The sequence below is a fragment of the Macrotis lagotis genome, chromosome 6, assembly GCF_037893015.1.
Source record: "Macrotis lagotis isolate mMagLag1 chromosome 6, bilby.v1.9.chrom.fasta, whole genome shotgun sequence".
Classification (NCBI taxonomy): Eukaryota; Metazoa; Chordata; class Mammalia; order Peramelemorphia; family Peramelidae; genus Macrotis; species Macrotis lagotis.
The window spans coordinates 91531737-91556309 of record NC_133663.1 but is presented as its reverse complement, the minus strand read 5'-3'; the positions used below and the strand labels follow the sequence as shown (position 1 = coordinate 91556309).

General features: G+C 38.1%; 1 protein-coding gene across 1 annotated transcript in view; it reads right to left on the bottom strand.

Annotated features, from left to right (window-relative positions):
- Positions 1-8930: 8930 nt before the first annotated feature.
- Positions 8931-24573, bottom strand: part of NUFIP1 (nuclear FMR1 interacting protein 1) — a 51351-nt gene continuing 35708 nt past the window's right edge. Inside the window, exons 9-10 of the mRNA XM_074191708.1 lie at positions 20348-20580; positions 8931-17820 (exon numbers count right to left, since the gene is read on the bottom strand). Of these exons, the coding sequence (XP_074047809.1) occupies positions 17671-17820; positions 20348-20580 (383 nt within the window). The 3' untranslated portion in view covers positions 8931-17670. The remainder of the gene's footprint in view (positions 17821-20347; positions 20581-24573) is intronic.

Genomic DNA, 24573 nt, shown 5'->3' with positions numbered 1-24573 from the left:
CAAATAAAAGGGATCAGGGATCGATTTTGTCACAACCCCCACTAGGGAAATCACTTCAGCATGTTCAAAAGTGACCTCAGCTTTCTGATTGCCTTAGAATGAAATAACAATATTTTGCTCAGAAGACAGCTTCGTGCATGAAGCCACTGGTCCTCAAGGGGAAACATGTATCTTTTGTTCCCTTTTCCCATCAAATCTCTTTGACATCATTCCTTATTCTTACCTCCCTTCCCCAGTCCTTGGTGGCCCTGCTCCTTGTAAAGGCAAACCTTTCCACATGAGCCTTTGATATTATCCTCTTCAGTCTATCATAATCACAGGGATTCCATAGTACCTTTTTTTTTTTAGGTTTTTTCTGCAAGGCAAATGGGGTTAAGTGGTTTGCCCAAGGCCACACAGCTAGGTAATTATTAAGTGTCTGAGACTGGATTTGAACCCAGGTACTCCTGACTCCAGGGCCGGTGGTTTATCCACTGCGCCACCTAGATGCCCCCTATAGTACCTTTTGATAGGAAATCACCATTCATATTTTATCAAGTGATTCTTACAATAGCCTATAAGGGAGGCAGGACAAGCATTTTTTTGATTGTTGGTCTTATGGTTTTTTTGTTGTTGTTTAGGGTTGATGATTCCACCCGTCTCCCAGAACAGAACTGCTTAGCCTTGGAATGTCCTCTGAGATGATGGAAAGTTAACCAGTTTGCCCAGATCCATCCTCACAGCTGGTATGGAGAAGAAAGCAAACTTGAACCCAAGTCTCCCAACTCTGAGCCCACCTCACTACCCACTACAATGAATTGCCTTTCAATGCAACTGGCATTATCTCAGTGCTTTTCTAGATGAATTCACCAATTTCAGAAAGACAAGAGTCAAATCTAGGTCTTCTGAATCTAAGTTCTGAGGTTCTTCCACTATATAGTCTCAGAGCACAGAAAGCATTTGTATTGGAGTCTTTCGTGAGCTATTAAATACAATGCAAATTATGATGAAAGGCCAATAAGCACTCACAAACCTACAAAAAGTCTTTCCATTTGTCTTTTATTCAAATAAGGCACAGTGGATGGAGTACTGAACCTGTAGTGGCAAAGATCTGAATTCAAATCTCATCTTGAGCACTAACTTGGACCCTAGGCAATTAAATTAATGTCTGCCTCAGTTTCCTCATTTGAAAAATAGTACAATAACAACAGCAAATGCCTCTTAACTTGTGAAGATCAAATGAGATATTTATAAAGTGCTTTGCAAATCCTAAAGCACTATGTAAAATCATATTATTATTATTAGGAAGACCTCAAACCAAAATTTTAAAATATCTAACTTTTCCTAATAATGCCTACCCTCTATGGACATCTATTTTTATTTTTGTTTTTCCATTTTCCCAAGACAATCATCACACCTCATGAAAGGGGACATTAACAATGCAGAAAACTCTTGTCATATTAAAATAATAGAATCAGAGAATTACGGAATCATAGAAACTGAGAGTCTTAAAGGTTTTTCCTGCCTTCTAATAAGCTTCAGTTAAGCCACAAAGGTCAGATCTTAAGGATCTTTTTTTAAATGACCTCTAGGAAATATGGTACCACCACAACCCCCTTGGGAAACCAGCTTTAGCACTTAGCTGCTCTACCCAGATCTAACTCAAATCCTTCCTGCTGCAGTTCAGTGTGGAAGCTTCCACTCCTTAACCAGCAGCATGAACGCTGTGTTCCTGGAGGGAGGAAACAACATGAATTTTTGAAGTTTGGCCAGCCTTGTAAGAGAGCTGCATTTCTTTAACACTGCACACACACACACACACACACACACACACACACACACACACACAAAAGGCTTCTCTTTGTTGACACAAAGAACGGTTATTAATTCCCATGTGTCTAAGGCTGGGCACTTATCCCATTTTCTTCACTGTTTGATCTTTTTTTTTCCCCTTCCTCCTTAAGAAAAAGAAAACACATTGTACTAACAGGGCATCTATATTAGCCAGAGGTTCGGCGTGTGATTCAAGTTCACAACGGCCAGTCACTCATTCAAGGGTTTGGACCTGGTTTTCCATTTCAGTTATCAAAACTTGGCTCTGAACCCATTCTTGATGCAGACATCTAAAGCAATGACCACAAGACTGGCCATCCCAACCAGAGCTGTATCTGAAGTGGGCACAGTCTGATAGGCTTCATTCTTATCAAAGCTTTCTGGGTAACACCACCTACCACCATTGCCCAGGCTTGGGGAGCGGATTTGCAGGGTTTACTACTACTTACAGAAGCAACTAGAGTTGTTGGTGTTCCTCAAGAGATTCCTTGGATCATACGGACTTAAAATTGCTCTGTAGGACATAACACCCCTGGGAGCTTTCTGTAAACAAGGTGGCTTCTCCCCTGAGGCTGCTTCTTAAAGTATAAAGTATAAAAAGAGGGAAGCAAAGGCTCATGGAGCAGGAAATTATTTTGTAGGGATACGTTGGCTTTAACCTAGAAGCTCAATGTCAGAACTCTTTTGGGTTGCTTAATTTCAACATGGATTATTATGGGAGACTATGGTACCAACACCTGTGATTTTTTTTCACATTTCCAATTTCATTCATACAATTTCATAAAAGGGAAGATAGAGAGGGGGGGAAGAGGGAGAAAGAGAAGAAAAAGAGAGAAAATGAAGGGGAGAGAGAGAGAGAGTCTTCCTGCCTCAAAGCTATTTCTTCTCCAATTTCTGTCCTCCCAATGCAGTTCAAATGATCTTCCCAAACTATCATGACTGTTCCCTTATTCCTATTGCCTATTGGATAAAATATAAAGTTATGAGCTAGGTATTTGGTTCCATCTACATACATCCTCTCCAATCCACAGATTCAGAAGAATCAGATGCTACTCCTTTTGATTGCATTACATCCAAGCAAACAGGACTGCTCTCCTTCCCTTCTCATCTTCCCCTTTGTTTTCTCCAATGCTGAAGTCTCTCTCCTCCTCCTTCAATCCCCTATCTAGATGTCTTCCTCCATGATCCAGATCTGCTTCCAAGGGGAAAGTGGTCTGTCTCTTCCTCCTGAAAGTGTTCCTGTCCTTTGCTTGATGTTAGTAAGTGAACTCTGCACTGAATCCACCCTGTTTTTTTTTTAATTATTTTTGATTTTTCCTGGAGAGTAGGATCCATATCCCATCTTGAGATCTTCAGTGTCTCACATAATATTAAGTGCATAATAAATATCTGTGGAATTGAATTAAGTTGACTTGGAAAAGTGTCTGGAATAATGCATGGTCAGTATTTATCACTCTGGAATCATGCATGGTCAATATTTATTACTCAATATAAGTAGGTTGTGATCTCCAAGGCTTCTTGTGCCTACATATATAACATGTATCAAATTGCTTATTGTCTTAGGGAGGGAGATAATTTGGAACTCAACATTTAAAAAACATGTTAAAAATTGTCCTTACATATAATTGGAAAAAATACTTCAAATGCTGTATTTTTAAAAATGTAATTATTCAATAAAAAAATACCTAAAAAAAAAAGTGGCCAAATCTGACCAGGCTTTGGGTAGGTCACTGGTGTAGGAGCAGGTTGGAACTAAAAAAGGCTTTTGAAGTACCTTGGGAACTTGTATTATTCATGCTCCCTCCAGTCCCCATTCTCACAAGCATTTGAGCCCAGGCTTTTCTTCCCTTAAACTCACTTGTTCTTTCCCTATGAAACTCATATTCTAGATCAATTGTATTAGAAAGCCTAAGGATAGAAAGTCTATTGAAAGCCCAAGTTTCTTCTGCTTAATATGGGCATATTGAATAAAATTTAAATGATTCCATTCATAGCAATGGTGATCAATGATAATATAAAATGGCAGTAACCTGCTAGCTGGTCCCCCTGCCACAAATCTCTCCCTCCTCCAGTATCAAAATGATCTTCCTAAAGCACAAGTCTGACCATGTTACCCTTCTACTCAATAAATTCTAGTGATTCTATATTACTTCTAGGATCAAATATAAAATCCTCTTTGATATTTAAAGTCCTTCCTAACTTAAACCCTTCCTACTTCTCCAGCCTTCTCATACATCTTTTTTTTTTAGGCTTTTTTGCAAGGCAAACAGGGTTAAGTGGCTTGCCCAAGGCCACACAGCTAGGTAATTATTAAGTGTCTGAGGCTGGATTTGAACCCAGGTACTCCTGACTCCAGGGCTGGTGCTTTATCCACTACGCCACCTAGCCACCCCTCTCATACATCTCTTGAGACATCATCACCTCAGGAGTTCACATAAACTCTTTGTGTCTGACTTGTGGTAGAGTATTCTGAGTTAGTATTGGTCTGATAAGCCACAGTTGGACACACTGTACCTTGACTCCAACATAAAGATATCATTTAGTCCTCCTCAAGAACAAAGGGCAGCAACCAAGCAACTTCTCTCATCTCCATGTACAACCAGGATTCCAGCCTTGCTATTCCTCATACAAGATATCTCTTGACTCCCTGACTGTCCTCTGGGAGTGCGAGATGACAGATGGACAGCCCAGATGCTGATTGGTACTTAGGAAATACTGAAAGACTTGGAAGAAGAAATCTGATGCATTAAGTATATTGACTTTTAAGAACATATGGGAGGGTAGGGCAAGAATAAGAAAGATTCTTGCCTCAAATGCTCCTTCTTCCTTCTCTTTGCCTCCTGATTTCTTCAAATCTGTTAATATTCAAACGTTTATTGGTTCTATGTTTGTTCCCTCTAAGACTACCTTCCAACTAATCTGTATATATCTTGTATGTACATAATGGTTTATATGTTGCATCCTCCATTAGAATATGAACTCCTATGGGGTAGCTAGATGGTGCAGGGAACAGAGCACCGGCCCTGGAGTCAGGACTAGCTGAGTTCAAATCTGACCTCAGACACTTACCAATTTACCTGTGTGTCCTTGGGCAAGCCACTTAATCCCATTGCCTTGCAAAAAAACAAGTTTATTATTGAGTTAGAATGAGCAAAGACTGTTCCCCCCTTCCTTTGGAATGTCATATATACATATATATATATATATGTATATACACACACACACACACACACACACACACACACACACACACATATATATAACAATTAATAAATAATTGCTGATTGAAGATTAACCATTTCAAGGTCTGGTGTTTCCTTATAGGGACCTTAAGCAAATGAAAACATACATTAAAAAAAAAGTTTTGAAACCTCAATATGGTCCCTGCAGCGGACAACATCCTTTACGTGCTGCCAGTCTTTCAGATCTTTTATTTATACAGAAAGGTGGTTTGGTATAATGGAAAGGGAATTGGACTTAGTTCAATTCCTAGCCTTGAAACTTCCTAAATTATGGGACTCTTGGTAAGATGTTTTAGTTTTCAAGTACTTTTGAAACTTCAAAGCATTCTATTGCAACATCATTAATATTATAATCATAATTTGTAATAACAAAGGAAACATAGTATAAAACTGGAAAAAAGTCCTAGACTTAAACTTGGAGGACCCATATTCTAAGTTGGCCTGTCATCCTATTTATAACCTCAAAGAAGTAACCATCTCACTGGATGTTCAATTCCTCATCTATGAAATGAGAAGTTTGGAGCTGATGGCCTCTCAGGTTTTTTCCAACTCTAATCCATGATGTTGTGATTATGATTATTATAATAATATTTCAGTCCCATTTTGGTGGATCTGGGGTCACATCTTTCCATTGACATAGTTTCCAATCCATTCTCACTTTCCCTACTCCTTATCCTCCTCATACATTCTCCAGTCAATCCACCCAACACATCAGAGTTCTTCCTCCAAGTTTTTCAGCATTTTCTGAGTACAAACTGCAGCTCTTGGGCTGTCCATCTGTTAAGTCTCACTGTCTGGCCTGCCTCCTTCCCTGATCATATCTTTTCTTATCTTTAGGAATGTGCTGCAACCTATTAAAGATATAACAATGAGAATAATAAAAGTCCATCTCCTAATGAAGTCTTTTGGAATTCAGTAAAGAACCATCAATAAGGTTAATACAAAAACTAAATGAACCAGAGAGCAAAAACTTGTTTATTGCTAGTTCTGTTTCATGAAAATATTTGTCCACTTTCCTACTTCAATGGGAATTAATATTGATATAGCACTTTGAGGGTTACAAACTTACTTTAAAAGGAAACATTTGAATAGGGAAGAGTTAGGGTTTTGAAGTGAGTCAAGGCCAACAATCTGAATGAATGATGACAACTTCACTGGAGAGAAGATATTCAGGATGAAGATTATCAAGGTAGAAAAGATTGGACAAGATATACGCTGTCCTAGGACATCCTGTGCAGTTTACTCTTTTGGAATATATCCTAAATATCAAGTTTTTCTCTTATCACTTGCCCCTTTCTCCTAAATGTAAGAGTACAAAGAAAAAATCCTGGTTTTGACCAGTATAATCTCAACCCAAATTGGGTTCACAGTAAGAACTCTCTGGGTCATAAACATTTGATACATCAAAATTTCTGCAGACACTGTCCTCTCTCCATTGCCACCTCACCACTCTATCCACATACATCTGCCAGTATAGGATTTCTGGAGGTAAAAAAGGTAAGTTTCCTTCAGTAAATTTGTTAGCAAATTCAACCATCTTATTATATTGCAAGGTATAACAGGAACTGAGTTCCACTGATGCCACTGCCATCCCCAAGGAGAAAAGCACAAAGTAAAAAGAGACTTCAAGGGGAACATGAAGTAGGTGAGGAGGGTAGACATTGTACTATAGGATAAACTCCATTATTATGCATGATATCATACCTTGAATTCTATTTACCAATGATTAGTTTTGCTCCCATAGCCTTCTCCCAGAAATGTCACATCTAACCTTGCTTTCCCTTGAGGTAATTTGTTTGACTGTCCAGGGGATGTCACAATGGAAATGAAAGCATTTTTCCATTCAAACTTTCTCTAGAGTCTAAAATCTTCTTTGTCCCCAAAGGCCCCAAATCACTCAGAATATGGGTTGAAGGTTAACTGTCACTGGAGTATTTTAAATTGTTTTGTCTTTTATTAATATTTTTTTTATTTTTACATCACAGACATTTCCAAAGATATTGCTCCCCAATCCACTTGTTTTATTGATGGGGTTTGCCATCTCTCTAGAATTGGGAATCTGGGGTACTCCTGACTCATGACTGATTAGGCCATCTGCCCGTTAGGGTCTGCTCAAGCTGCATCCACTAGTGAACAGGATTGCCCAGGGAGGACAGTGATGACAGATGCTTCAAAAAATTTTGCTTCTCAATTTATTCCATAGCTATGCTTCTCCCAAGACTGAGATCTGTCCTCCCTGTTTCTTAGTTTTTGTCTGGCTCTTCTCAATACACTGAAGTCTGTTATGGTCTGTTATGATTCAGTCTACATCATTTAACAGAGTGAAGGCTTAATTCAAGCTCAAATACTTTTCCTTTCTAGAAGACTCAAGGAAATGACAACCCACGCAGACCCTGCCATACATATTCAGTTATGCTTTAATTCAGTATTTTCTCCTTTCCCCCCATCCCTCTTTTTTTTTTAGAACAGCATTTTTTTAGGGATTTCATTGTTTATATTCATTGCTTTCTAAAACAACACTAGAGAATATCTTCTCCCTCCAAACAATACAAGGTATATTTCCTTGTCACATTTCCCTGAAGCCACCAAAAATAGTGCCAGTGCTAAGTTCTCACCTAATTTGAGCCAGGGTATTTTTAGCTATGATCCAGAAATCAGTTTTTAAAACTTTCCCCAATCTGGAAACAAGGAGCAAGGAACTTGCAGCCTTATAAAGGACAGATGACTTGCAGTCAGTACTTTTCCCTTTCCTCACATCTTAGTATGATTTCAGGATATTCTTGACAAAATAATTCAAGACCAATTGAAACACATTATGCTTTTAAAAACTTTATTCAAAGAACAGATTTATTTCCATTTTTTCTCCACTAATGCTTCACATCAGCACACCCTTCTTTAAACTTCGGTAAACAATGATGACTGATAATTAGTTGGTAAACGTCTTCCTTTCCATTTATAAGGAGATTTGCTTCCCCAAGGCCACCAGATAACTAAGGGACTTGCTTCCCCAAGGCCACCAAAGATGTGGAACAGAACTCCCACAGTGAAATTGAGATGCAAAAAGAGCCAGAAACTCTTTTGACTTTGAATTCAAAAAATATCAAAGATGGGTCACGCTGTATTTCTCTTTTTCAAGGCCAGGCAATTGTCTCATGCTGGATCTGGCTACAAAGGTTGAGTAAAATTTTAAAAGGATTCTCGTTTGGTTGCCATTATGCTGCCTTCTAAAGGCAATACACATGTCCTTTAGTAGTGTTAACTAAAAGGCACTACAGAGGAAAAAAATCAATGTCCCTTAGCTCTTTAATAAAAATGAATAAATGATCTAAGTATAAGGAGTAGAAAGGAGGAAGAATACCTCTGGTTATGTCTTTTTAAAAAATTATTAATCAGTCCCTCTTACCCCTTTATTGAGTAAATAAAAATTATTTTTAAAAATACCCCAAATTTCCACATTAGCCATGTCAGAAAGTCTCTGTTTCTGAATTGTGAGTTTGTTATCTCTCCATCAGGAGGCTAATGTGTTTCATTTTCATTGTTTAGGTCTTTGAGTTTATCATTTCATGTATAGCTTTCCAGGCCAATCTTTTTCTATCACGTTGTTTTTCTTGTTCTCCTAATTCTGTGTTCACTTTGCCCTGCATCAGTTCAGAGATCTTTCCAGTTTCTTAAATTATCCATTTTATCATTTCTTGTAGCATATTAATATTCTATTACATTCACATGTCATTATTTGTTTATCTAACAGAACTTGTTTTGCGATAGGATGCCTCTTTAATTTCCAATTTTTGTTTACCATGAAAAGAGTAGTTATACATACATTTTTTTACTTTATTTTTCTTCAATTTTTATTTTGATCCGTGTTTTCTTTTTACAACATGACTAATATGGAAATGTTTGCCTGACTAAATATGTATAACCTATATAAAATTGCTTGCCTTCTCAAAGAAGAAATTGGAGAGGGGGGAATTTGGAATTCTATTTTAAAAATGAATATTGAAAATTATTTTTACAAATAATTGGGGGCAAAATTAAAAAAAGAATTACTATAAATGATTTTATAATAGTTTTTTCTTCTTGATTTCTTTGGGGTACAGCCTTAGAAGTGATTAACATAACTGAGGCAGACTAAGCATAATTTTGTGACTCTCTGGGAACAGTTACAAATTGCTTTCCAAAACCAACTCATACTTCCAATAAACTGCACTAAGGTAACCTGTTTTCTCACAACTTCTCCACTATTTGTCAATTTCTTTTTGTCTTTGATAGATGAGGTAGAATTTCAAGTTCATTAATCTTCAATTACCTAATTATTAGTGATTTAGAGCATTTTTATATAACTGCAGTTATTTTTTATTTATTCTTTTATTTCTTTTTTCTTAATATGCTAGCATATTAGCACTGTTAATAACAGTGACTATGAAAGTCATCTTTGTTTTATCTGATTCTGTTGGGAAGGTCTTTTTTCTATTATATGTAATATACGTTCTTAGATTAAAAAGACTATTTCATATATTAAGAAAAATAAGAATAAATGGATCTAGTTAAATTTATTAATGGTATTTTTGATTTCAATTTTGTAAAGTTCTTTAATTTTCTGAACTTAAATATGTTATTTAAGGATTTTTGATTTATTGCTGTTCAAGTTTTTTTAAATTCCTTGCCAAATTCTTTGATTTTTTTGTTAATATTGTTTAGAAATAAAGAACTTGTCATTGACTGTTTTAACTATATTCAATTTTATCACTTTATTTGATGAAATTTTCTATTGTTTATATAATTTGTTCTTCAGCCCATCAGTTCTTTAGAATTTTAGCCTCCAGTTTCTTCTTAATTAAGGGCCTTTCACTTAATATAATTTTTACTGTATTACAATAAATAAAAGATGTGCTTAGTATTTCTGCTTTACTACATTTTTTTTTTGCTTTGGCTTCAATACATAGTCAATTTCTGGAAAGTTCCCATATACATGTAAGGGGCATTTCTTTCTATTCTCATTCAATAATAGTCTTTACTTTTTCAAAAGTTCTATTCAAGTCCTTAAAGTCTTTCATTTTTACCTTGTTTGGATTTATCAAGGTCTTATAGAAGTACATTAAGATCTCTTATTATTTTAGTGTTACTATTTCTCTATGTCAAAGCATATATGCATGTGACAGAAGCCATACATATATAAAATTAGGTATTGATGTTGAACCATGATCTATTCAGCCTTTAAGTATAATGATTTCATGTTTATTTCTTTTTAAGCTTCACTATATTCACTGTGGTTTTATCTGAAATCATAATAGCTACCCAATTCTTTTTTTGAGTGTAACTGAAGCATAATAAATTTTGCTCCTGCTTATCATTTTTACTCTACATTAATTTTTATAATTCAAGTGCATTTCTTGGAAATATCACATTACTAGATTTTTGCTTTCTAGGCTGGGCTGCTATCTTCTGACATTTTACAGGTGAGTTCATCCTATTCACATTTATTGTTATGGATGTTAATTATTTCATTTCCCTCCATTCTCTTCTCTTGAACTTTTTCTTCTTTTTATGAGCAGTTGTAATTAGTTCCCCAGAAGACCATGCCACCAGATCTCAGAATCTTTTTCTGCTGACAGAGAAATTTAATCTGAATATTCAGTTAAAAACTAAAGAATCAAACACAGTATTCCAGGTAAAGTCTAACAAATAAAGATTACAGTAGGCATATTTGAAGGCCTTCCTTTTCCTGAAAGGTATGACTCTCTTAATGCAAAGGTTGAATTGGGTTTTTTTGGCTGGCACTTCATACTGCTGACTCTTATCAATTTATAGTGTACTAAAACTCTCAGATTTAAAAAAAAAACCCTGGCTATCTAATCATTCTTCCCTCATTTTATATTTTGAAGCCAAGTTTCATATGTATAATTAAATAATATCTATAAGATTATATATATATGTTATAAAATGATACATTTTTTCCTACTGAATTCCATCTTATGTTAAATTTATCCCAATTCTCTGGACTAATTCTGTCATCTGGCATATGAACTATACTATTTGATGAGCACACCATCTAGGTATTTATCCAGGTCATTGATTTTTCTAAGATTACAGAATCATAGATTTAGTTTGCGAAGGCACTTCAGACTCACTCTAGTGCACCCCCTTATTTTACAGATGAGAAACTACAGCCCATATATACTCAATAATTTGTTAAAGAATATCCAATACTTAAGTAGTAGTGTGGATTTGAACCATCCCTCTGGCTCCAAATCTAGGACAAGACTTTTTCTATCATTCTGTATCTCTTCTATTCAGAGACAAACTCCTAGAAAAGCATATTTATGGTCACTGACTACATTTCAGAGGCAGTTAGACAGTGATCCAGAGGAACACTACACCTGGAGATAGGAAGGTTTGAGTTCAAATCCAGCCTAGACATTCCATAGCTTTACAATCCTGAGCAACTACCTCAGTTTCCTCAAGTGTAAAATGTGGATAATAATAATAGCACCTACTTCTCAAGGTCAGTGGGAGGACCAAATAAGCTATTTATAAAGTGTTCTGTAAACCTTAAAATGTCATATAAATACCAATTATTACTACTAAAATGTGTGGCAAACTTTAAAGTGCTATGTAAATGTTAGCAAATACAAGTGGGGGGAGTAATTATTAGATAGCAGTTCTGGGAAAAAAAACTGAAGGTTTTAGTTGATAAGAGTCAGCAGTGTGAAGTGCTAGCCAAAAAAACTTATTCAAGTGAACATTTATTTAACACCTTCCCAGTGCCAGGCACGATACTAAGCAGTTTAAAATTATTATCTCATTTGATTCATACAACCTTGGGAGGTCAGTCCTGTTATTTTCATCCTCATTTTACAGATGAGGAAATGGGAGATAAAAAAGGTAAAATGACTTGCTCAGGGTCACTCAGCTAGTAAGTGACTGAGGTTAGATTTGGAGCAGTTGGACTTTGTTAAACAGTTACAACTAACAAGTTAAATAGTCTGGTAGGGAAAAGAAAAAGAAAAAAGGAAAATAAAGTTTTGGCAGAATAAAACAATTGCATAAGACATGAAACCAAACATAGCAAAGGAACTGAAGCCCTTTAACACAAGCAACTTAAAAATGGAACACTAAATGGAGCTGGCAAGACAAAATCCTTAAACACTACAGCTCGAAGTTCAAGATTCTGACTTCCATTGTAAAGTATAGATTTCTTTGTTATTCTAGTTGTTCTGTCACATCTGACTTTGACCCTATTTGGGGTTTTCCTGGCAAAGATATTTTTGCCATTTCCTTCTCCAGCTCATTTTACAGATGAGGAAACTGAGGCAAATAGGGGTGATTTGCCCAGGGTGACACTGCCAGATTTGAACTCAGGAATACAAATCTTCCTGATTTTAGGCCTGGCACTCAATTCACTGCACACCTAGATGCTTTAAAATCCTCTTAGTTGAAAACAAATCCTATAGAGATCAGGACTAGGAAAAAGAATGAGAATAAAAGAAAATCAAAGATTTTGTCACTCAACTGAAATCTCTGACTCCAAAATGTAAGAAATGCTGATCTCAAACATTCCAAGTACTAGGAATGAAGAATGCTCAAGTTGGGCTGCCAGGGAACTGGCCACGGACATCTCTGTACAACCCACCAAAGGAACTCAGGAGAAGATACTTCTTTCCTTCCATGCACAAAAAGGTTGAGACTTAGCAATTGTAGAGGCCCAGGGAGAGCTGTCTACTTGATGCCTTTCTGAGTAGACTCAAAAAAAAAAATGTCCCTGACATCAATTCAATATGTATTTATGGGATGCAGGGCACTCTGGGCTGGAGCATATGGCAAGCATGATAAAGAACAAAACAGGATCTCATTCTTGATCTGGAATTCCAGACTGTTAAGCCTCTTTAAGGGAGGCTCAGAACAACAGAAAATGCATCATATTTAAATGCAGTAAATGTGTATTTAGTCACATTATTTGCATTTCCCTCTCAGTCTTAAAGAACAAATAGATGTTTTTTTCTCAGCAAATTTCCCCATCCATTACAGTATTATTTAAGATATTAATGAACCAGCTAGGATACAGGATTTAATTCCAGATGTCCTATTTTACAAAAGATATCAGATTATAGATTTACAATTGGAATGGACCTGAGGCCATTGAGTCAAATACTTTCATTTTATAATGAGGCATTTGATAAAGTGGACAGCACTTGCAACATTCCTAAACTGTTTCCTGATAACCCAAGTCCATTTTTTAAATAACAGCATTCTCCCTGTGATGCTATAGGGCCTTAGGTGATGGAACACCATCATCTCAGAGGAATCAAAATTACAGGTGAGACTCAAAGAGCACTGATACAAGAGACAGCACAAGAACAGTGATACACAATAAGCAAAAAGCTATAAAAGACATCCTCAGTTACAAGAGTCCAATTCAATTCAACAATACCTATTGTGTTTCAGATAGCATTCATATCCTGAATGAGAATACAAAGACTAAATTTAAGCCTTCCTTACCTACAGGGAGCTTATGTTCTATCTCAGAAGACTACATGTACATAAATCAATAAATACATAATAAAAACAAAAGGGAACAGTCCAGGCAGTGCATGAGGGAAGGCACAAGCAGCTGAGGGGTAATCAGAAAAGCTTCTCATAGAAAGGGTTGCCTGAATGATTTTAAGATGGGGCAGTGAAGTAAAATGCATTTAGAGCAAAGGCACAGAGACCAGAGGTACAGTACAGTATTTGAGGAGAAAAGCAAGGACAATTTGGAGGAATGAGGATTGGCATTTTATATAGTGCCTATTACCTGGCAGGCACAGTGCTAATCGATTAACAAATAACTCATTTGATCCTCACAACCCTAAGAGGTATCTCCATTTTACAGAGGAGGAAACTGAAGCAAACAGAGTTAAGTGATTTGCCCAGGGTCACAAAACTAGTTAAGTGTCTGAAACTGGATTGGAACCCAGGTTTTCCTGAAGCCAGGCGTTTATCTACTGTACCACCTAAGTTGCTCTCAGAAAGGTAGGTTAAGGTCTAGGCTGTGAAAGGTTATTGACTTTTAGGTTAAACAGAAGGGATTACATATGCTCAAACAAGACACATCACTTCATTCAGGGTATTTTCCCTGCTATCCCCCTGTGCTTGGGATGCACCCCTTCCTCATCTCTGCCTCTTGGCTTCTTTCAAGTTTCAAGTAAACTTTCATCACCTACTTTTACCAGACCTCCCTCACCCTTTAAAATTCTAATGCCTTTCCCTCTGTTGACCATTTACCTGACATCCTGTATAAAATTTTCTGTATGTAATTGTTCATGCGTTGTCTTCCCTGTTAGACTTTCAGCTCTGAGTGCAGGAACTGTTCTTCTGCCTTTCCTTGTCTCCCCATTGCTTAGCATAGGGCCTAGCATATAAGAGACTCAATAAACTAACAAGTGGGAGCCGCTGCTGTATCTTAAATAGGACAATAACCATCAGATCTGTTCTTTTAGGAAAACCAAACCACATTGAAAATGAAGAGATGAGAACGGGGTGATGAGGCAGATGGCAAGAGGATGTCAATGGATAATTTGCCAATCATTTATATTCAATTCTATATGTGGCCCTTGACAAGTTTTTATTTGAAGATGCAGACCAGAAGATTTGGACACCCATGCTCTAAGAATGTCAGTTCCTCTATAGGGAATGTTTCACTTTTGTCCTTGTTCCCCCGGATCTAACACACAGAATAGGCTTAAAAATGAGAAAAGCAAAGCTTGCTCATTCCTTATGTGTGCCTGCCACCCTTTAGGCTTAGGCCTTGCTTAGGGTTTGGTACTGACAACATCTCACACTTTCAATACCATTATCACTGTTGTTGGAGAAAGTTCACGAAAGCAGCCATCCAAACATCTCACCTCCATGGTATCCACCAATAACTAACGAGATCCCATTCTATTGGCTGATGCAAGTGTGGTCCACCCCTCAATCCCAGAAATGTACTAGTTTGTTGCAAGGATCAAATGAGAGCATTAGTGTAAAGTACTTAGCATACTGTCCCACACATAGTAAGCATAATATAATGTTAATTATTATTATTAATGCTTTGAGAACATACCGCACAGAAAGCAATTACAGTCAATGACAAGGATCCACATTACATCTTCTATAACACAAAATATAAAATGTATGCTATCTTGGCAACTGGGTATGTTTCAAGTTGCTTTCCTACAGAATGAGATAAATGTAAATATATTCCACCTGGGTGTCTTCCAGTGTTGATTAATATTTGCTTGTATCTAATTTCAATCTTAGGCTGAAATTTTCCTGTGTTGTTAGTCAATACAGTAATTTCATCTCTGAGAAAACTTACTGCAAAGCAACTTAAGTCAAGTTTGGGAAGTCCTTTAGAGCATGAAACAATCAATCAATCAACAAATATTTATTAAATTGTAATTAAGTTGTAATGTGTCAAACATTGTGAGTTGCTTGGGATAAAAAAGGCAAAATTAAAAACCCCTGATCTCACTAGTGGAATAGACAAAATGCATTGTATAATTAATTACATATATAGAGAGATAGAAAAACACCTTTGGGGAAAAGCTTCATGAAGAAGACAGTTTTTGAGCTGTCTTAAAAGAAATCAGGGATTCCAAGATGGGGAAAGAAAACATTTTAAGCTTTGGGGACACAGAAAGAGAAGATGGTATTGTGGTTCAAGAAAGCACAAGAAGGCCAGTGTTGTTCAATCCCAGAGTGTAGGGAGAGGAATAAGGTATAAGAAGACTGGAGAGTAGAAGGGGCCAGGTCAGAGTCTTCTGAAGGGTTTTCAAAGCTTAGGAGAGGATTTTGATCTTAGAGTTGATGGGGAAATCACTGAAGAGATGGTAAGGTTGGAAGATCTGTGCTTTAAGATTACACTGAAAGCTGAGTGGAGGATAGACTTGAGACAGGAGGCTTTACCAGGAGGTAAGGGCAACAGTCCAGGTATGAGATGCTGAAGGCATATTGGGGGAAGTGTCAGAGGAGAAAGGACACTTATCCAAGAGCTGCTGTTAAGGTAAAATTGAGAGATGTTGTGAAGGTAGAATTGATAGGGCTTGGCAACAGATTGGAAGCCAGGAATAAGGGAGAGTAGGGAATCAAGGATAACAGCCAGGTGGTAAGCCCGGATGACAGACAGGATGGTGATAACCTCAACAGTAAAAGAGAAGTTAAGAACAGGGGAGAGCTTGGGAAGAAGGTTCTGTTTTGGACATGTTGAGTTTTAAATGACTTGGGAATCTTATTAGAGTGATGCAACATTGGAGGTCAGAATAGAGATTAAGTCTAATAATCATTGGCATAGAGATGATATGGGAGCTAAAGAGATCAACAAGCAAAATACTACAAGAGAAGAGAAGCAATCCCAGGACAGAGTCTTGGGGCCCTCTCATGGTTAAAGGTGACCTGGATGAAGGAGTGGTCAGAGAGGAAAGTGTCACAAAAACCTAGAAAAAGAAGGAAACAAGGAACAAGGAAAAACAGATTATCGACAGTTTCAGAGACTGAAGATAAGGTCAAGAAAGATGACGACTGAAAAGAGATCAGAAGTACAGACTGATTTTCTGAACCCAGTCCTTTCTAATCTTAGACTAAAGTGCATAGCCATATATAATGAATAAATATGATACAAAATGAAAAGGACACACAAGCAAAATTCCCTGTGATTTTCAGAGGCAAGAGACCTCAATGGCTTTATTCAGAAAAGACTTATTTCTTAAAAAATAAGGATAAAATATTTTCTTTATGACAAACTAATTGAAACTTAGGACATAAGCCTACATTATTTTATCAACATTACTTTTGCTGTAAAATGAGTTGAACCTCATTGAATATTACACTTTACATGCTTTTTCACTAGAAAAAAACAATGGTCCAAATTTGAACTATACAAAAGGACACTTCAGTTGAATCTACAGTATAAATTGAGAGCGTGTCTATGCAAGCATTTCCAAAGTGCAGCATCTGAATGAGCACAGCTAGATTTGAACATATGTATTTGGGCAGGTAAATCTGAAGACCTTCTTTGTTCTTATGAGGTAATCAGAGGTAAATGACTTGCCCAGGGTCACACAGCTAGTAAGTGTCAAGCATCTGAGGACTCAGGTCCTCCTGACTCTAGGACCAGTACTCTATCCATTGAACCACCTAGCTACTCCTGAAGACCCTTTTACAGCCCTAATTTAATCCCATTATTTCTTTTCTCCCCCCCCCCCCCCAACAAAAGTCACTTAAATTCATTCCTTCATTGTGCAAATAATGTATAAAAGCCACAATTTTCTTCCCTCCCCATGCCTTGCCTCTTGGTCTCTGTTTAACTAAATTATATATTTTAAACTCCAATCACTCAATCTGACCTGGGGGAGATCTCAGAACTTCCCTAGGCATCAAAAGTGTAAGTAGAACAAACAATTCTGCTAGCAAACTTGTGCCCAAAGCCAACAGCACAAGCACAGACCCTAGAGTACATTGGCATCTCCAAGGAAGCACTCTGAGAAGACGAGATCATATCTTACATGAGATTTATCACTAGAGTCAAGCTTTCCATTCTGTCTGGACATCCTGGCAGGGCTGGCCTCCAAGACACCCTTGGACTTCTGGGCAGGTGCGTTCATGATTCTGAAACGTCTGACACCTGGCCATTCCTGGTTTTCTCTAGTGCCTCAGTCTTGGAGTTTAGTCCAAAAAAGTCATTTTGGATGATGTATCGAACACACTGCAAAATCACATTTCTTTCATGTCTTATGTCAGGTGCTAAAAGCTGAAAACAAAAGAAAAGATGAGCCAATGAATTAAAAATAAATGAAAGATGGTCTGCTATAGAAAGCACTCCCAAATTGTAACAACAGAATAATTTGTGTATATGTGGAGGGCTACACATAGATGAGCTACATGGAGGATTCTTGGAAAACAAATATTACAGTTTAATCAACACCATGATTTATTCATTCATTCATTCAAACTTGAAATAGATGCTATTTCAGACTGTTACTATTCAAACTGAGCTTCTTTAACAGAAAAGGAAGTGTGCATCATGGATGCCAAGCCAGCTAAATGGCCTTTGGGTATCTGTCTCAAAAGGACAAAGTGAGCCTGTCTTTTTATCCACTCTTAGCCACAGCATACAACTTAAGAGCACCTCCTGGAATTTGGCATGAATACCTAATCTGAGGAGATGAGAACTAGAGTTTTATAGAGACCCCTCACTTTGTACCCCATGGCCCCATTCTAGTGATTTGAGAATGGGTCCTACCAGCTCCTAGGAGGAAGTTGTGAGGGGAAAATAGAGTAGACTTAGAGTTTCTTGGAAACATAAAAACAGGTTAACAGAGACCAAATTCACTTGAGATTCACTTGCCATGGTAGAGAACTTCTCTCTCAGAATCTCTCACTGTTTTAAACAAAAAGAATCTGACCAGAATGGAAGAGGAACTCCTCCCACTGCTTCCAAATTAGCCCAGGCAGGCTGTGAGGACTCCCCCAGCTTCTGGGAGCTCTTCACACTGACCTGGGCCTGCAAATTTGGAAGAAGAGAGCTAGAAAAATGAGAAAAAGGAGGAAGAGGGGGGAAAAGGAAAAAAAAAATCGAGAAATTGGCCCTCTCTGAAGAGGGCAATTAAAAATCCAAATGCAAATATAGAATGAAGATGGGTGTTTATCTCTGTAAACTAAAAAAATTAGAGAAACTTACTTTTAATAAAATTGGCATTATTACTGCCATTAACCTGGGATAGTCACAGAAAAGGTGGAAAATCCCTGGGGCATAGCAGATGGATGGGCTACAACTTTGCAAAGGCTTTATCAAATCTCATTTCTAATACTAAATAAAAGCAGGAAGAAAAGTAATGTTCTTTCGGTAGCAAAAAATAGGGCTTTTGGGCAGCTATGTGGTACAGTGGATAGAACACCAGCCCTGGAGTAGGGAGGACCTAAGTTTAAAACTGGCTTCAGATTCTTAATCCTCATCTAGCTGTGTGACTTTGGGCAATTAACCCCATAGCCTTGCAAAAATAAAAAACAAAACAAAAAAGTAAGAAACAGGTTTTTAACTTGGTTACGCTGGATTTTTACACTATAGTGCTGAAGATTATAAAGCAGTCTAATAGACAAGGCATCTCTGTTCTGCTTTCTTATCACCAATGACATCTAAATAGATATTAACTACACGTGGTGGTAAGGGACACTTTGACATCAGTAACAGATTACATGCCAAAAGAAACTCTAATTTTTCATAGACCATCAAATGAAGAAAGCTAAGGAAGAAAAGCTTTTTTTTTTTTTTTGCAAGGCAATGGGGGTTAAAGTGGCTTGCCCAAGGTCACACAGCTAAGTGATTGTTAAGTGTCTGAGGCCAAATTTGAACTCAGGTACTCCTGACTTCAGGGCCGGTGCTCTATTCATTGTGCCACCTAGCTGCCCCTAAGAAAAGCTTTTCTACAGCGCCTAAGAAAAAAAGCCTTTTCTACAGCATGTATCAGCATCTCTGCTAATGCTTTTACAAATCTGACTTGGCTTTACTGTTCATTATCAACATCCCCATTTCATAGAAGAAACGGAGGCAAATAGAAGTGAAGTGACTTGCCCACAGTCACAAGGTCTTGAATAGCTGAGGTCAAATCTGAACTCAGGTCTCCCTGATGACAGACCCAGCACTCTTATCTGCAGCTCCACTAGTTGTCCCTAGGGACTGTCTTTCAGCTTTATGGCAGAGAGTGGGAGATGCCTCCTGCCCTCCTCAGGCAAGGAGTGCTTGTTCTTTCTATTCAATAGGCAGTGGTTAACTCAAAGGAGGCACTCCTCCTCTACACTTTCTGAAGAATGTAATTTTATGAAGCCTCTGATGCCAAAGCAAGAGACTGTTCACCAACAACAGATGTGATCAGCAGACACCCAGACGAAGGAAGGGCAGAAAGGGTCCTGAGTGGGAGAGGGGAAGGGAAAGCACCTGAAGAGAGTCCTCAAAGAAGAAAAATTATAATAGCCAAGATGGTTTTAGGGATTTTCTTATTGTAGCATGGCTGTGGTTTGGTGGTGGTGGTAGTTACCAGTAATGATCACTCTTCTATCTCATATCTGGTTAGGGACATGTCCCTTCTTCTTAACTGTATCACTGTCTTAGTGAAATCTCAAACATTAAAAATCATTCTCAATTTATTTTTCCCTTCCACCTTGTTACATCTACACTCTCAAATTGCTGTTAGGCTCAGTTTAATTCTGCTTTATTTATCAACCTTAAAAAAAAAAAAAAACTTTTATTTTATGGCAGACCACAAAGGAAAATCACTTACCATCTCGAGGAGGGGTGGACGTCTTTTCTGTGGTTCAGACGTTGATTTCTTTCTGAAGAGGTTTTTCCTATACCTACAATTTTTTTTCATCCAATTTTTCCTGAAGTTCTTAGTCTTAGCCACAGGGGAGTTTCTTTCCTGTTTGTTGATATCTTGACTTTGATTCTGAGGGACATCACTGAGGATGACTTGGTTTTCTATTGGGGATTCTGCTTCTGTCTTGATATAAATTTCTAGAAGAGCAAAACAAAATTGCAAAAACTTAAAAAAAAAAATCAATCACTATGCATGATTTTAGAAGGTTCTTAAGCTGTTTACTGATTGAGGTCTGTGATGGATGAATGGGTGGAAGAAAAGAAAAAGAAGGAAAACAAGCATTCATCAAGCCCCACCATACATCCCGCATTGCACTAGCATGTTACAATTATTGTCTCATTTGAGACTCACAACAATCCTAGTGCATGGATACCATTATGATCTCCATTTTACAGTTAAGGAAACTGAGGCACGGAGGTGAAGCGACTTGCCCAGAGTCACACAGCTTTGTACGTGTTTAGGGTCAGATTCAATCTCAGGTTTTCCTGTATCTAGGACCAGAATCCTTTCTGCATCTTAGAACCCTAAACCTTTGCTCACTGGTCTTTATTTGTGACCACTCTGCAAAGCTCCTTCCAATTGCTCTTGTATCCTGCATCGAGGGATATATAGACCCAACTTCAGATCTAAAATTCTTTTATCTGTCCCAAAGTCAAAGATCATGAGCATCTGCACTGGCCAGTCCCCTCCATTTCATATAAGGACTCAAATAACGGGCAGAGTACCAACCAAGAACAAATTTGAGTAGAAGCAGAAGTGGAAGATGTCACAATCTGCCCAGACTCAACAGCCATGCCTATGATGCAATGCCCCCGAAGGGGAGGCAGGGGGATCTCTTGTCCCAGGGAACACCCTCCCCTTCCCCTTCCTTCCTCAATCTCAATGTAGTAACACTTTCACTCAGAATAGGACTCTGTAGACTCAGTTTCCCTGCTCCCAAAGCTCTCCTCCACCCAAACAACATTCCTAAAGTTCAGGTCTGAGCTCACACCTCCTTGCTCCAGATGTTTCAGGATTCCCTGCTGCCTCTTAGAGATCACCCAAACTCTTCTTTTGGACAATAAAACCTCCCCCAGGCTAAGTTCTAGCTTCACTGTTAAGCCCTCTCCTGCCTCCTTGCAGACTGTCCCGGGCTGAGGATGATGATGATGAGGAAGAGGACAGCATTTATATGGCACTTTAAAGTCTGTAAATATTGTCTCAGTTGATCCTCCCAATAACTTTGAGAGGTATGAGGAGAAAACCAAGACAGAGAGATGAAATGGTTTGTCCAGGGTCACGTGGTCCCAGAGCATCAGAAACTGCCAAAAGAAACTCCAATTTTTCAGACCATCAAATGAAGAAAGGAAGAAGAGCTTTTCTGCAGTACCTAAAGAGAAGGCTTTTCTACAGTATGTATCAGCATCCATCGCTGCGACCCAATGGCAGCAGCAATACCTTCTCTCCTCCATGACCATTTCCTACATGAGGCCTTTCCTAGAGTCACAGCAAGAAATGGAGAAAATCTGGGTGTAAATTCCACCTCAGACATTTCCTAGCTAGGTGACCTTGGAAAAGTCTCCAAATGAGGGGCTTGGATGCAATGGCCTCTCCTAGTTCTAGCTCTGAGTTCTCTGATCCTGATGAGAAGTCCCAGTTACTAACTGTGGGGTCCACTCCCACCCCACCCCCCACTTGGAATATACTCATCTGAGGACATATTTACTCCCCTCAGGAGAATGTGAACTTCCTGAGGGTGGGGAATATTCCATTTCTGTCTCTGAATCTCATTGGCTTATTATGTACAGTAAATACCAATAACTGTTTGCTATTGGAATTAGAAGTCACCTCAGGGATATTTCTCTTCATCCCACTGATCTAACTTTTCTTCCTTGATAGGAGACATACTATATGGACCAGGAGACACTACAAGTCCTGAAGCTCATGCTGAAAACTTCCACTTCTTCCTCTTTTGTGGGGAGACAGCAACGATATGGGTTTACAATCAATCTGTAGACTTGACCAAGACCAATCTGGGCCCCTTATTGTGCTGTGATGAGAAATTTAATCTCTCAAATTTTACTTATTGTAAAATAGAGTCAATTTTGCTTTGCCATAGGCTAAAGGAGTTGCTATGTGAACCAAATGGGATGTCAGGAAGCCAGCAAGTCAAAAAGCAGAGGGCATTCATTAGGAGAAGATAGTCAACAGGGTCACAAACTACAGAGAGGTCATAGGAGGATAGAACAGGAAAAAGGCCCCTGCACTTGGGAGTTAGAATGACTTTAGAGAAAACAGTCATGAGACAGAAATCAGATTCAAAGAAAAGCAATGGTAATGAAAGAAAGTAGTCATTCAGAAGAAGTCACCAACCTTTTCTTTTCTTTTTTTTTTTTGGTTTTTTTGCAAGGCAAATGGGGTTAAGTGGCTTGCCCAAGGCCACACAGCTAGGTAATTATTAAGTGTCTGAGACCAGATTTGAACCCAGGTACTCCTGACTCCAAGGCCGGTGCTTTATTCACCAACCTTTTCTAAAAAGTTTAGCACTGAAATAAAGTAGTAAAATAGAAAGGGTAATGAATGAAGTAATAACTGTAAAGGGCTTAGAACAAGGCATACCAAGCAGCATATACTATGTAAATGTTCACTATTAGTAGAGGACCTAGTTGAAGTTATGAATTCAGAAATTACAGAGGATAAACATGTTGTTTGGTTTTGTTTTTTTTGACTGTGTGAACTTGTCCAGCAACATTCAGTCCCATAGCACAAAAGCAGAGAAGTTCAATGGCTGGGATTCCACAGAAATAAGATTTTTGTAAGCATTCTATAGTAGTAGCTATTAAAAAGTAAAGGAAATCTAGGGTACTAGAAACATCAAAGTGGCAGGAAATCCTAGGGTCAAGATGGTAGAGGTATTTTTCAGGACATATTTTTAACCTATACCAAGTAATTTACTTTCTCAATGAGGGGGGAGCAGGGTATGGGGAGGAAGGAAAAGAATTTTAAACTCAAGGTTTTGGAAGTTAATGTTGAAACTTGCTTTTGCAAGTTAACTGGGGGAAAAAAATAAAATAAAATTCTAAGATGGTCGAAGAAGTGAATAATGATGGAATAGGAGGGAAAAGTGTGAGAATAAGGTTTGGTCAGTGACAGGAGGTTAAATTAAAAAAAAAAGAAAGTTGATTTAGTGTAAATGAGAGGCTAGGAGAAGAGGATAAGATAGAAGACTGTCAAAGGAGATTAGCTTCATGGAGTAACTGAGGAAAGGTGGGGTCTCTAGTGGAGTCACACCAAAGTGCAGCTGAAGGGGAGTGTGAGAGCTCAGGTGTGCTGGGAAAGGAGAGAAATCCTGTAGCTACATTATTACAGGAAGACCCTGAGGTCTTCAAACATAATTTTTCCAAAACAAAATTCATTAACTTGGCCCCTAACCCAATTCCTGTAGAGGGGAGCACCAATCTGCACTCCCCCCAATACCTCAGGCTCACAATCTAGAAATCATCCTAGATTCATTATCTCCCCCAGTCAAAGTCTATCAATTTCATCTTTGTAAAATCTTTCAAATCCCCACTTCTCTACTCTGATTTTGCCACTCCTCTAGCACAGGTCCTAATCACCTCAGGCCTGGACTACTGCAATAGCCTTTTTAGGGCTAGGATGGGAAAGATAAGAGGGTCCTGCCTGTCTCAAGTCTCTCCCCACTCCAAGTCATTCTTTCAACCCCCAAAGGGATTTTCCTAAAGTTCAGGTGTGATTATGTCACCCCTCCATCCCTACTCAATAAACTCATTGGCTCCCTATTACCTCCAGGAACAAACAAAAAATGTTATTTTGGGGTTCAAAGACCTTCATAATATCTAGCCCTTCCTAGCTTTCCAGTCTTTTGACACCTTACTACTGAACACATACTTTTTCATCTAGTGATACTGGCCTTTTGGTTGTTTTACAAACAAGTTTTATCTCTTTCCCTGGAATTCTCTGGTTATCTTCCCCTCCTGTACTCTAATTACTGAGCTCCCTCATTTCCCTTAAATCCTAACTAAAATTCCGTCTTCTAGTGGAAGCCTTCTTAATTTCAGTGCCTTCTTTCTGCTAATTATTACCTTTTTATCCCATATGTAGCTTGTTTTGAATATATTAGTTTGCTTATC